Below are 15,597 nucleotides of genomic sequence, written 5' to 3'. Positions count from 1 at the left end.
GGTATAAAATAAACACCCGATTCCAAAGTAAGAATATTTTTATAAACTGTTTCTGGAAATTGATGGGCAATGAATCTAACAGAAACCCAACATTCACAAGAGCCTGCCGTAGAGACCACTTTCTGAACTATATTCTTGAAGCCAAAATTGTAGACTGAACGCAGAGATCTTAAAAGGAAGTGCGAAGCATCCAGTATCACAGCCAGAAATGGGTCCTCACTGTAACTACTGATGTATGGACCTACATAGTAAACATTTGTTGTGTTTTTGCTGCCAGCATCCGTTTACCCTATTTTTAGTTTCGATTCAAAATGTTATCCCCTTTCAGGTTTTAGCCCATGTTTTCTGTGCAGTGAATCCCATCCCTAGTTCTAAGATAGACAGGTGATTGCGGCCTAAGCCAATCAAAATGTCACTTTCTCCTATTCACGTGACCCTTGAAAAACCTTGAGACTACATGGGAATGGCTGACAGGGGCTATATTTTAATCGCAGAGGAGAATGTTTTGTCTGAGTATGTAAACAGAGATCAAGATATGGAGAGGGTAAAACAGGGCTTTGGTGACCACACTTGACCTTGTGTCCAGCTATACCAGGACGAATACCAAACTTTCAAATATCTTAACAGACAAACTTCTCTGTGATTAAACCTAATTTGGATCAAGTTTTCCGTCACTTGCAATGTAGTTAACAAAGACAATCAATATTAACTATTTATGCTTTATCTCTGTTACTAGCAAGAAAAAAAAAAACCTGCAGCTTATTTCTTGACTATTGCTTCTGCAGCTACCCTTCATTGTCTGCATTTCTCTTGCATATCCATACAGGGCTCCCCTCACTCTAAGTCAATACAACCTCCATCTCAAATCTTTTAAGTCATATGCCATCAGTGACTTTGTAAGGAATGAGTTGTGCTTATCCATACTAAATGGTCTTTCATGTGACCTGACGCTCATAATCACTCTGTTCTCATTTCAGCTTTCCTTCCTTGAAACTCCTTTCAAGTAGCAATATAAAAATATGTTATACCCCCAGCATGCTTTTCCGTTTCTGTTTCACGGTTGAATTATACTATGTCATCATAATTGTCTTTTTCCTTACTAGCACTTTTTTTTTTCTCAAAAGATATTTTGTTCTTACACATTGTGGGGCTCTGTTAGGACAACACTGTGATATGACATTCTTACAAAATCCTTTGGAAGAACTTACAGGGCACTACGTTAGTACATTTCCTTTATTAAGTGGGAACAGCAATTTTACTTAAGGAATTAGGCTTTTCCTTTTTCTCTTTTCAACAGCACCAGTGGGATGGTTTTTTTTTTTTTTTTTTTACAAAAATCTTAGTGTCTGACATATGGAAAAAATCAACTACTCGTAGTAAAAGCTTGAGGCTTCTGATGACTTTTGTGGGCATCCCATATAAGTTCACTGGGTTGGAATTAACTGGTCTGTCCTTGAATAAAGGAAGAGAAAGTCTGCAAAGTAATTCTTTGCTAATCAGAGCAAATTAGTCTTGGATTCTACTGACATGGAAAGATTCTAACTGGCATCAAGCCTAAGGACCAGTAATAATTATATTACCATGGATTTAAAAGCGTCAATATTTATATCCCTCAGTATGATGTAATCTTTATTAAAAAACTGAAGAATTAAGTTTTACCCAATATTGAAATACTCTGATTACTAACGTGCTTTTGAATTGGTAAATATATACCTTGTCTAGAAACCAAGGACAGCCATAGTTAAGAAATCTAGAAAAATCTCCCATTAATCTCTCAGTTTTCAAAACTCCTGAAATGTCCTTATTCATTTACCTGTCATTTAATAATGTTTAGTAATTAGCAATAGCTTTATTTTATACATTTATTCAAAAAAGTATTCATTGGAGATCCATAACTGTACCAATCTTGAATGGAAGAGTAGTGTTGCAATTATATGAGAGGAAGTAAAGGTCCCTCTCCTTATGGAATTCATATTCTAAGTCCTCACACAGATAATCGCTTAAAGTTTAGAGGCATGCAAATACTATGTGACATATTTATTATCATTGAAATATATAACCAAAACAATTGTAACTATGTGAGGTAATGGATGTTAACTAAACTTACTGTGGAAGTCGTTTTGCAATATAAACATATATCAAATCATGTGTATACCTTAAACTAATACCATGTTATATGTCAATTATATCTCCATAAAAATGGAAAACCTCTCTTCTTATATTATTTATGTATATAAATATAATTAAGCCACATGTTACCTATGCATGTGCAACACTTTAAATATCTCACAATTTGATTTGTCAATAAATTATACCTCAAAAACTGGAGGGAGTTATCTGAATGCTTTTTAATGAGATAGAATAAGTGTTGCTTCCATCACATTCTTATTGCATGATTGATAATTTTAATCAGGCATGCAGTAAGAATTCCAAAGCATCAAGGCATTCCAGCAAAAAAGGATGGTTAGAAGCAGAGAAAGACAATTCTATTTTCCTTTCTCTCAAAGCGATGACCATATGTAAGACTTTAGAAAACCTGGAAGAAAATGTAAAACAAACGTGTAAAGTTGTCACTGCCTCTTTACGGTATTCTTCTAAAATATAAATTGACTGTTGAAATGTAAAACATGGACCAGAATTACAGCCCTGAAGTGTTAAAAAAAAAAAAACTAAAATAAAATAAATTGAAATGTCAATTGAAGCATTCACTACACAGATTAAATAAAAGAGATTTTCTGTCAAATGGGAACTTACCACTTTCTTATGTTTCTCAAGTTATTTCTGAGTTTAGAAACAAATACTAGCCTCAAGGAAGGAAATGATCAAAATGAATGAAGTAGAGGTAAAAACATCTGACATACTTGCCTAATTAAATAAGACCATTCAGAACCTGATAAAGCAACATCAGTTTCAAAATGTAGAAATAATGATTTCATAAAGGAAGCTCTAAAATCAATCAGCCATCCAATCAATCAATAAATTGACTGAGCAATTTCTCTCTTTGCCCCTACTGAATTTCTCTTGTGTTATAGATGAGTGCATTTCGAGAAGTAAAGTTTGAAAATGAAGAAATGACAATTGTTTGACTCCTATGGAGTAATAGTAATTAGATAATCAGGGAAAGGCAGAGACAGTAACTCTTATTACAGTGAGCATTTGTCCAAAAGATGCAGCTGTCCATACACTACTGTTTGTAATTCTGGAATTACAAAAAAAAAAAGAAAAAAGAAAAAAAAGAAAAGAAAAGAAAAGAAAAAAGAAAAAAAGTAAGGATTGCCAAGTTTGAGAGTAGTGCTGTGCACTTTGAAGATTATAAATTGGCAATCATGTTATCGGATAGTGGACAAATGCAAGGGGATTTGTTTTTGAATATCTGCCCTCAACAGCAGCTGAGGAGAAGGCCACAGGAAGTTATTCATTAGTTTAATCTTTGAGAACATTTAAGTGCATTTTATCTGTTTGTTTTAAATTGCTTTTATGTAGTATCCGTATAACCGCAGGAAAAACAAAGTTTCATCTATTTGAAATTAAAGCCATTTTTTTAAATTGTAAGTATTTTAGTGAACTTGAAACCATCTAATGTCAAATTGACCCACATATTGTCAAATTCAAATATAAATAAGCACTAATGTGTACAAAAAGTTATAGCAGCAACTGTGGAGCTTTCATTCTCTTTTATCTCTTTATGCCAATTAATAAATAAATAATTTGTGTGTATTTATAAATTCTTATGATGGATTTGTTTTGTATAAAGTTATAACTATTTCTGTGCAAAAATAAAAAAATGTCAGAATTATTTCTTTTATATAGCATTTGCAAAGGAAATGCTTTAACATGATGAATGTAAATACCATTTAAACAAAACTAATTTATTTAAAATGTTTAACTTGTTTTACTTTAGAATACTTAATTCAAAAGAATTTGTCTTCTTTGAATAATTAAATCTGTCACTTTAGAACAGAATCTCCACAAAAATGTGTGTGCATATGTATATGTGCTTTTAGAAATGTCTTCAAAACTTGAGAGATTTTTAGTCTATGCCTAAGTAATAAAAGTATTATGTATACTTTGAAAAAAATTAAACATTTTCGAACATTGGAAAACAACCATACTTTGCACAAACTAAAAGCTAGATAATTTGAATTATGGCGAGTGCAATGGAGAACTTTTGAAATATATTATGAATAAAATTAGTTCAATATAATTCTCATAATATGAAATCCTCATAACAACCCAAGAAATCATTTGTCTATATTCAAACCCTCTATAAATAGTGAAACCACTATTAACATCTAAGAGATATTACTCGAGTTAAGCGTGATGTATGTACACTCATTATGGAAAATAAAATCATTTATAAGCTATATCTTAATATAAAAGTGGAAAGAATTAATGTCAAGTGTGATGTTACAAAACTGACTTACTAAGCAGGCATAGACTAGCTAAGCCTCTAATTTCATAGCCAAAACTTAACTACCTATACATATCTATTTCATAAATAATAAACATAAAGAGGGTGCTCAGTAATACTCTTTAATTCATTTACAGCTAAGATTTAAATAGTCTTAACTGTCTTAATAGGTGGAACAATCTACAAAATGCTGTTGGTGTAAAATCAGTCAAATGTTTCTAACTTACTGATATACAAGTCAACCGATGTTCTGTAACAGTAGACAGGTGGGGGTCGTTATATGGAACAAGATTGTACGTGATGTAAAGAATGAAACATTGTATTTCAGACAGAAATAGTTTAAAATCGCTCTTCAAATATAGCAAGAGGTCTTATCAATAAAAGATAAATTATAAATTATATAAAACAGGTGACAGTGCCCTCTTGAGGATGCTACTGAAATTTGACACTGGCTACCTATCTGAGAATTCCACAGGTAAATTGATGTTCTTTTCTGTATCATGGACTCACATTGCCTTTCATTTTTACAGTTTTAAGAATTATACAATGCAGTTAGAGAGCTATTCAAATTGATTTTTCAAACTTTATCCCAAAAGAAAGCTTTTGTAATACTATCAAATTTAATGCAAGGATACAGACGGTATAGTTTTTTGTTTTTATAACTATAGGGAAGATATGTTGCAATAATGAATATACAGAGGGCATTATAGGTTATTATCAAAGTTTCAAACAAGAATGTTTTACTAAAATATATCCATACAAAACTATAGGAAATCAGAAATTGTATTTAACAAGAGTCTAAATGTGCTACTATGATTTTCCATAGTTTGCCATTCTGCTTATCATGCTATGACTTCTATTATATACCATGTAATAGCTCATCTGAATGTTTCATGAAACTCTTGATCTAATTCTTTAGTCACAAATATTTATGCTCCCACATGATTAAGAGTGCCCTCTGGCTCCTCATATTGTCATACACACACGCGCGCGCACGCACACACACACACACACATACACACATTCACAATGTATAGTGCCTTCCTTAAATCTGACATTATAGAATGTTTGCAGTCAAAATACAAAACCCATGAAACAACTTTAGACTAATCTAAAAAATAAGAAGCAAGGAAAAAAGGAGACCAAAAAAAATAAAACAAAAAGCTGTCTAAGTTTTATCAAAAAGATAGATTCAGAGATTTTATTTGGAGAAAAGTATCAGAAATTAAGAAAGCAAGAAAATAGTCTAAAGCTCAGATGGGTTTTCTTTCTTAAAGTCATTGCAATTCCTATGTGTCACCCTGTGCTAGAACAAATCCATAAAATTCTTGGAAATTACAAGCCATTCGGGAAATTACAAGTCATTTGTATACAGACGGGCTTACTTCCTAAAAAATCTAACTAGTCATTTAGATTTCTTCTTGGCCATAGAAGAGACATGAAAGAGGTGAAAACAAAAGTAAAATAACATGCCCGGGAGTAACTTTCTTCAAACCTTGGTAGCTGGATGCTAAAACTGAGGCAAACGAGTAAGGGGCCAAAATACTATTGTTCATTAGTGTTCCAGCTCTGAAAAATGCAGAAACATGTAAAAGTAACTAACTTTACCAAAAATAAAAAAGGAAAGAAAGCTACGATGAATTTTATAATTATATTTATTTTCCCAAGAAACTTCTCCAAACTTATTTAAAAATAACCAATTAAATAACAGATATTCTTTTAAAATTTATTTGCTAAAATACCAAATTATATCACTAAGAACACTAACATTGTTTCACCACTTAGTAGTTAGTAATTACTCAGTAGTTTACAAGTATGGTTCTAATTTATTATTCAAGATATAATAAATGGTTATTATCTTTTTAAAATCCAGATAAAATACATAAAATCGAGTCTCTTTGGCTGTCTGGCATGAGGAAACAGAGAAATAACAATCAACAAAATGTAAAACCAGGGTCTTGTTAGTCTGTTTTATGTGTTCATACTGCTGATAATTAAATTAAGAAAGAAAATTAGAAGGGAGAAGGCAAAATATACTTTTGTCACATAATCTCTATTTTTATAGAAATATGGGATGTAAAATTACAAAATATTGATGTAAAACAAGGTATTCTTTTATAATATGTACCAATTGTGTTTACACCTTTTGGCTTTTCTCTGCACAGCCTTGAAAACAAATTCTGAAATCCACTTTGCTAATGCTGAGAACACCTGGCCTTCTGCACAATTTACTAATTTCCTGCCACCTACCCCTTCCAAAATTATATTCCATGAATCCTCTCATTATTTTGTCTCGATGGCAAGCACCATTACTATTTATTTACTCACTTACCTATTTATTTCTTTATTGAAATAGACAGAAATTATCTATTCGAAAGTTTTACTTTCAGGCATGAATTCCATTTGAAGCTGCCATCTTCCCTCCTTTCCCTTATCATTAGACATCCTTAGAGAAATGTAAACTACATTCAATAGTTTTTCTTGGTTTTCCTTCTCTGAACATCCCTGTTATGTTGGACCTTACGTCCATCCACCAACACACACACACACACACACACACACACACACACACACACACACACATCCCTAAGCTTAACTGTTCTCCACAATATTTTTTTCTGTTTTTCTCTATAATAGTTGTTTCAGAAATGTCATGGCTTTAAAAATGACTCCCATGAGGATGGTTTATGTATCTACATTACTAAGTTTATCCTTGTTTTAGATTCTAATTCTTTATTTTCCCTCTTCTCCCTATATTCCTGGTCATTCTCCTAGTTTTAAAATATTTTAACTACCTGAAATATTATGTCGAAACTTGAATATATCAAAAGCTTCCATAAGTGACTCTCTATATTCTGTTCTCTAATGTTTAATGACTATTTTTTCTGAAGTCTTCCTTTAATTTGTCTTCTCATCATATTAGCTATCACATTTTATACATTTGATTTCTTTACTCTCTTTCTTATACATAACTTCCTGTTAGTTATAAAAGACCTTGTATAATCTGGCCCCATTTTAACTTCTCAATGTTTGTGTCCTCAATGGTTATTCAATTGCAATATTACTCGACATGAATTTAATGTTTTTTTTTCACCTTTATTCATTTTTCTAAGCCATACTGCTGTTTCTCAATGTTCATGTACCCAAATTCCTTTTTTTTTTCTGTAGCTGAATGTCACTTACTCTATGAAACCCTGTTTAATTCTCTGACATAAACACAGTACAAGTAACTCACACTACCCAAGCCAGACATTTTGCCCTAAATTTGTCATGTACATTATTTTGCTAAAAGCAATCTCTTTTTTTCTGTTATTCATCACTGAAGATTATCTGTACTTTTTTATGGCACTTATTATACTTAGCTGAACATCACATTTATTTTTGCGCAGTTTTCTCCCCCAAAAGAGTAAAATCCTTGAGGTCAAAATCCATATATGATCTTTCCCCAATGCCTGGCATAGTGCTCCAAAGAAAATAAGCTAGGAGTCTCTTTTTACTTGAAGCATAAACTATTTATAAATATGATGCACACACATACATAATACATATATATAAACCCAAACTAGATGTATATATACATATATGTGTAAATATATAGAATGGCTTTGATGAATTACTACAACACTATTTATTAAAAAAGTCAAATGTTCTTCATGTCAGTGTGATTAACAATCATCAACACAACAAGCAAAGATCAAAAGGAAATTAGACACTTTTTTTGGGAAAAGAGCCTTAGTTACAAGAATATCTGACTCACTACTGTTACTCTAATATTTTGATGATTACCAGGGAAAGCAATGCTAGGCTTTGCTATCCTTCTGATCTTACTTAGAAGTAAAAAAAAAATTTAAAAAAAGGGAAGAAAATCACAGTTACGCAAAAATATGAATAGAAATCAAACCATGAGCCACACGCACATATTCACGATACCCAGTGACTGAGTGGTCTGTATTTCCACATCATTAAGAGCTGGGCTACACTCTCAGCCAACGAAAACCTTAGTGCCCTAACTCGCTGAACACTCTGCTGATCAGAAACACTAGTATCTAGTTGCAGAGGGAATGCCGCCTGGATTCACATGATTACCTTTTTGATTAACTTTCCTATTCCCATTGATATCATTTGTCTCTTCTTGCACACAATTCTCTGGAAGGAAACATTCAATACTATGAACAGAAAGCTGTTTGTTTTTGTTTCGTTTTTATTTTTATTCTTGGTTTCTTTTATGTCCCTTAGATAACATTTATTCTTTGCTTAAAAATAGTAAAACAAATTTTTATCAAGCAGAATTATCTTTTTTAAAAATAGCTCAAAACATTGCATCATTTCTATATTTTCTTCAACATGAGGAAGCATATCGATTGGACTTAACAGCTACATAAGCAAATCAGAACAGCTTGCTTGAGGGGAGACTGCCCTGCCCTAATGAAAATGCAAGTAACTAGCAAAGGAATAATGCCAATTGAAGTCCTGGCCGCTTGCGGGCAGTTCCCCTTCTTAGTAGGACTGCTCAATGCAAAGGCCGACTGGACTTGAACTTACTTGCCTGCCACACTGTGCTCCTTCAGGGATTTTTCTAGATTGTTCAAGGTCTCCAGCCCTCAAGAACCCATGAGTTGATTTTCATTTGTGAGGTTGGGAATTGCAGCCATGATAATTAACAGTGACTGGATTTCAACATGGTTAACAGGTTTGCTCTTTAAAATGTACTGAGTGGAAGACAGTGAGGTGAAAAAAATAAAGGACCAGTGTCTGAATATGAAGTCAGTGCTCTGCCAGAACATTTTCATCCCTCATAAAGCATCCCCAGAAGAATCACCAAGCAAACAATTCTAATAGTAGGTAGATAGCATCATTAACTAGATAATTCTCTTGTGAAGAGACAAATTTCAGAAGAAAATGTACATTGCACCCTCTTTCAGCAGCACTTAGCTGTAAAATTTCATATTAAGATTCATGTAAATGCATGAGCATCCACAAAACAAAATCCCTACAGAGTTGTTGTTCTCAATTAAGCTAGCATTATAGAAATTTAAAAGTTAAAGGATTAATATTTTTGTGCAAGCCCTGTTAAAGGGAGTCAATACCAATAAAAATCAGTTGAACTTTTTCTCAGAAAGCTGGGAAATGTGTCCAACCTCTCTCCCCAACTCTGTATCCACATGTGTTTTTCTGGTCCAGGTATTTTCTCAACACACATGTCATTTGAATGATGACTCAGGGGGAAAACCCTTCATTACTAAATGGCATATGATTTTGTTTTTCTTAATTTGACTTTTAGTATTCAAACCACACACACACACACACACACACACACACACACACGCACACACACCAAACCATTATTCTGGGTAACTCTTGTTTTATTAATAGTATGTTTAGCTTAAATGATCCAGATTATAAGAACATTACTAAATTCTGAGCATGGTTAAGCATGCAATGAGTGAAGACCTATGTACTGAATTGCTGAAAGACAAAATTTTTGCTTTGTCTTGGTTTGGCCCACCTAACTCAAACTCAAGAAACTTTTCCAACTTTTGATTAATGGTGGATATGTTCTATGCATTCAAGTGAAACACTTTATCATTCATTTCAACTAATTCATTATACTTAAGCGGTTTAAATCAAAATGCATGTACAAATTTCAAGTGAATTTTACAGCAAAAACATTTTTAAAACATTCTTTCTTTTCATGAATGTCACACAATTTGTTGGGAAAATTTTTAAAAATACTCAAAAGTTTACATTAGTAAGTTTCATTTACATAAAGTTCTAAAACAGGTACAACTAATAGTAATAAAAATCACAGCAGTGATTACTAAGATGGGTCAAAGAGCTATGAAGAGGGTTGAGAGGAGACTGCAAAGAGACACAAGAAAATTTCCTGAGGTGATGAAAATATTCTACATCTTGATTAGGGTGCTGGTTATATGGGTGTATATATTTGTCAAAACTCACTGAAATATACACAGGAAAAATTCTGTGAATGTCATTGTATGTAAATTACACAAATTATATCTCAATAAAGCTGACTGATTGAAGAAACAACTGTTCAGTCCTGGGCATTTGCTCTCCTGATACAGAAGGCAAAACCATATAATCCTGGAACTCCATTTGGAAGCTGTGCTTATATCTAATCCTATGATTTTTAAGCTAAGTGCAGATTACAGGTTAGGGGAGCACAATCTTAATCTGTAAACTCTAGCAATTCTGTCTATTGTCTTGGTATTATTGAAATTTACCCATCCTGCTTTGAAGATATGTAATCATCTGACTGTTGCTTCCAATGTGGCTTCTAATTTGTTGCTTCTAATGTGGTTATTTTTTTTTCTTTCAGTTATGAAGTGTGCTTACACACACACCAACCAACAAAACATGTAGGAAAAAAAATAAGGCTTTTAATTGCTCTTCTAACAAAGTTAGAATGTGTAGAGTCAAGAACTTCTATATCGTTCCAGAGATAAGAACAAGGATCAGGAATCAAAGTGTATTAGGAGGTAGATTTGGGTCTGTAGAGAAGAGACATCAAAATGATAAACTGTGGACAACAGACTGTTTTACTTCGAGACGTGTCTCCTCTTCTTGAGGAGAAAGAGTCTTCAACTGGTTTTCAGCCTTCAGAGACTCTCCTTGTCACATCTGATGGTGGAGGAATTTGTGATGAACACTCACATATCCTCACACTTTCACAAAAGTACAGTGAACTCTATGATACTAAAGACACATGACTAATTGAATCTATAATTTTACTGTTTCAAACCACATTAACTGAGTTAAAAAGCCAAAATTTTCTGATTTATAGGCTCAATGATCTACATGAAAATGCTTTTTCACTGTTTTGAGATAATATTAATAATGATAGATAATGTTTGTTTTGCACTTATGGGCAGGTGCTGTTCTAAGTGCTTGGGATGTGTTATCTAATATTTTCTGTTTGCAAACCCTTTTTGTAGTGAGTTATGGGGTCATTCCCAAATTACACACAAGGAGTCTTCAACTCGGAGAAATTAAGGAGTTTATCCCAGGTTTAACAGCAGATTTGTGGTGGAGCTGGGATTATAAAATACATAGATCATAGAACACTGCATCAAAGTATACATAGGGGTATTGTTAGTTATAGCAAAAAACTGGAACTAATTAAATGTTTATTAGTAGAGGAATTGATAAATAAACTCTTCGTAGGCCTTCAGTGATCTGCTATATATAACTGCAAATCAGTGAACCACAGCTCTTCACATCAACATGGATTAATCTTACAAACAAAATTTGTAGTGACTAAATCAAGTTACAGAAGAATATATAAAGTATGCTAAAATTTGTCTGCAATTCCTAAATGGAAAGCATAAAACAATATTATTTGTGAAGATGTATACTGCTTTTTAAATTATAATGAAAAATAAGATATCAATAAACCTTATTTATTTTCTACATTTTAAAAAATTCCATCTCTAATAATACCCTAGCTAGTTAGCTTTGTTTTTATTTCATTATATTTAAGCTTCTTGCCAAGGAAGAAATAATATTTGTTGTTTTCATCTCCTACTTTATGATTATAATAGTATATTTTAATGAATGTTCAGATATATAATAAATAACACAGTAATAATTACAATAAAATTTTATACTAACTATCAGAAACCAATCATATAGAATAATGTTTGATAAAAGTACTGCCAGGTTCCTTTGCTACTGATAAATGTCAATCAAAGCCTGACCTAAAATGACTTACTAAACATCAGTTTACTCTAAATTTTTGTCTAAAGTCAAGTAGCTTGGCTAAACTCTTGAGAATACCTTTCTTTTCAATATCTTATAATTTATTCTCTACAGCTAGATCTCTGCTTTGACCATACTTCTAGAATTGCAGGCCAGTCTTATTCTCAGAAGTCTTGGCCTTGGCCCCAACCATCTGCTCTCAGACATTATTGAATCTAGTTACTTGCCTGCCTGAATTCTGAGTATTGCTTGTTGCTATCTTCCTCTGTCAATAAACTCTGATCATCAGCCAGGAAACACACATGTCACCTGTCATCTACCTGTCTGATTGAACCATTGTCACTTTCTATCAACATACTATCTTATTATAGTTCATCTGAGTTTCCACCATTTAAAGCAAAATCCACAGCACAAATGTCAGCCTCACAGCAGGGAAATAATGGGAAAAATGAGAGCTGCCTAAATACTCTTCAACATGTTTTTTTAAATTTGTTTTTTGTTTTTTTTTTTCCTAGAAAGAAGCAAGAAGCTAGAAAGAATGAATGTGTTCAGTAGGAGAAAGTGAAATATCCCCAACTAATGTCAGCTATACTTACACTTCCCAGAACATTTCTTCAGTCGTTTAGTTGACCAACATTTAGAAACTCTTATGTGTTTTACTTATTTGAAACACAGAGATGAATAACATATGGCCATTCATAACACATTCTCTCAAGGTGTTTACTAATTATTGTATGAGAATAATAACATAGAATGTGGCTAGAACTGAAATAGAAGCATGGACAACAGTGTGGCCACCCTAAGGGAGAGCCCTTCCAGGAGAGCTCTTGATATCTAAGCTGAATCTTGAGTCATATCAATGATGCAATAACATCAACAAATAATTACCTTTTAACTGGTATTTGCCAATAATTGAGTGAAATGTCTTCTAAGAAATTTAATTTAATTCTCAAACAATTGCTAAGTTGCATTGTTATTCCCAATATACAGACAGCAGAAGCAACTGAATTTCAAGAGATCAAGTAAAAGATTTCAAGGATGGAGAACAGGGCATGGAATGAGGCAGAGATGGAGTTCAGACATGGGAAAAATGACATGAGATAATTATGGATTAAATAAAGTTCGTTCAAAATGAAGGGGATGGCATTGGAAAGATAGAGTTGGTAATAAGGTATGAAATTTTAAATGTTTTACTAATTTAGAGTTACCAGCATAGTAGACTGGCTTGCAAGCAATAGATTATGAAAAAATATTTTAATGAAAGAATCATTATTACAAGGTGTACTCTCTAACTCTATTTTATACTTCACAAATGAACAAAGTTTACCTTATCTACCTATCATCTATCTATCATTTATCTATCTATCTCTCTATCTATCTATCTATCATCTATCTATCTATATTAAAATGTTGCTTTCAAAGTTGTTTGGAGATGGAATCTATTATTACTACACTTCAAGAACTATAATTTCTTAGCTTCTATTTTTAGTGAAAAATATAAAGTAATACTGAGCAAAATACTGGATAAGCTATTAATTAAAATAATAAATACACACTTCATATATGGTGCAAAAGATATTTATAATACCTTATAAAGTTTCTGTCTTAGCTTTTCTTAAGGCTTTGTTCAACTTCAAGGAAAAACACATGTGCATCCAGACAACATTTTCCCTGATAGTGAAAAATCAAAGGTGAAAGTCTACTTAATTCTTATGTACATCTAATGATGTATGCCAAGGAAACATTTATCACTATCATAAACATTTTACTAAATGTGCCAAAAAAAATTACACACAAACATTTTAAGATTATTTGTATGCCAAGAAAATCCTCCCTCATCTTCAAAGAACTTAAAAGAAAATACATTTTAAAATAATAAACTGCCTCTCATTTTCCTTTATTAAATGATTATCTGATGTCAGATACTGGTCACTTAGTTGCCACTTAATTGCATGGCAGCACACCATTTGAGGAATTATATCCTAATGCTATGCTTACCTAAAATTAATTTGCATGCCACCTGCTCTTTGGTTCCGTGGATGACATCAGCCACTGCCAAAGCAGAGAGGGAAAGTGTTATTAAGAAGCATTAGATGTTCTCCGAGGTCATATTGAATTGATGCTACAGAATAAGCTAAGGACAAGTACATTTCTTACTGGAAGGGATGCCATCACCATGTTTTCTGCCCCAAGAGACACAGATTCCTAAAGAGCCCCATCGATCGCTCAATGAAAGTGACCTGAATTCTAATTTTCTCCTCCAAATACCTGCTTTGATATATCAGAAAAGCTGTTGATTCTCTATGCCCCAGTCTCCCTGTCTCAGGATTGAGGATACAATCTCCCACGTTGCAAAGGGTGTAATTAATTAAGGTGTAAGTGTTTTCCAACCTGTGGATGAAGGTAACAGGTGCAAATTACCATTTGAAAGAGTGATTCATGTCATCAAGACTAACTGCTGACTAGGGAGGCTTAAATCAACCCTATTTGAAGTTCTATTATTTTTTTAAATGCTGACAGAGAATCCACACTTACTTACAGATAAGATAGGCTCCCTGCCCTCTGGGGCTGCCATTTCAGTGAAACAGATGGTGAGATTACAGAATGAATGTGGAAGCAATGGGCAGGGAAATGAAGATAGATTTTTATAACCCTAAAAAAGTTCTGGAATAGCCTTACCAGTAGGTAAATGAGACTTAGACAATGGCAGTTCCACAATTCAAATATTCATCTGAATTTTTGAAAAGACACTGAGCAGATTTGGCTTCAATGGTCTTCATTCTAATGATATGTTTTTAAAATAGGCATCTTCGACTTATGCTAATATTTATAATCAGATGTGAAAATTAAATACCTAAGTATTTTAAAGCACACAGTGGTTGTTTATATCACAATTATTGTTCAAATATGTTACTAACAATGAATAATTATGTCATTTTTAAATTAAATAACTGTGCTTAGTTTCTGAGGTTCCATGTGGGAGGAGGTAATTTTCTGTGAAGAGAAGTATTTTAATGTAGTGACTTTGAAGCCCAGGTCCAATCTGGGGTAAACCAGGAAAGAAAGAGAAACAGAAGATGACAGAGCATAATGATAAATAGGACAACTGGTGAAAAAGAAATATTTCCTTAAACTCTAGAGATGCCATTTACAAAAAAATAAAAATACATTCAATAAGCTTCTAGGAGAAAGAGTTAAAACCCCAGTTGAAGTAGTAGAATAGAGACTTAAAAGTCAGAGATAGAGGAGGGAGAAATTTATCACAATGAGAACTATCCAGGCAGTTGAGTTGGTTATTTTTCTGGATGGAAAAAGTCCAGGTCGGTTTTAATATAAAAGCAAAAGCTACAGAAAAACTAGCAACTGAAGATGAGAGTGAATATGAAAGAGGAAGTGTGAGCTTTAGAAAACAAAAGAAATGGAAGCAGGTTTGGATAAAAAAAATATATAAGAAAGATAAAATTTAATTC

General features: G+C 32.8%; 1 protein-coding gene across 10 annotated transcripts in view; it reads right to left on the bottom strand.

Annotated features, from left to right (window-relative positions):
• Nucleotides 1-15,597, bottom strand: part of PCDH7 (protocadherin 7) — a 386,475-nt gene that overhangs the window by 85,464 nt on the left and 285,414 nt on the right. For 2 of the 10 annotated variants that reach the window (XM_036227580.1, XM_036227583.1), the window contains one exon: nt 14,126-14,179. The exons of 7 other annotated variants lie outside the window; for them this stretch is intronic. In XM_036227580.1, coding sequence (XP_036083473.1) covers nt 14,126-14,179 — 54 coding nt within the window. Of the gene's footprint in view, nt 1-14,125; nt 14,180-15,597 lie in introns of those variants that run through there. One more of the 10 variants, XM_036227589.1, reaches the window with a different exon arrangement.

This window comes from Rousettus aegyptiacus, unplaced genomic scaffold (genome assembly GCF_014176215.1).
Source record: "Rousettus aegyptiacus isolate mRouAeg1 unplaced genomic scaffold, mRouAeg1.p scaffold_m13_p_10, whole genome shotgun sequence".
NCBI lineage: Eukaryota > Metazoa > Chordata > Mammalia > Chiroptera > Pteropodidae > Rousettus > Rousettus aegyptiacus.
Note: the sequence above shows the minus strand (reverse complement) of the source record. Positions and strands in the feature narration are given on the sequence as shown.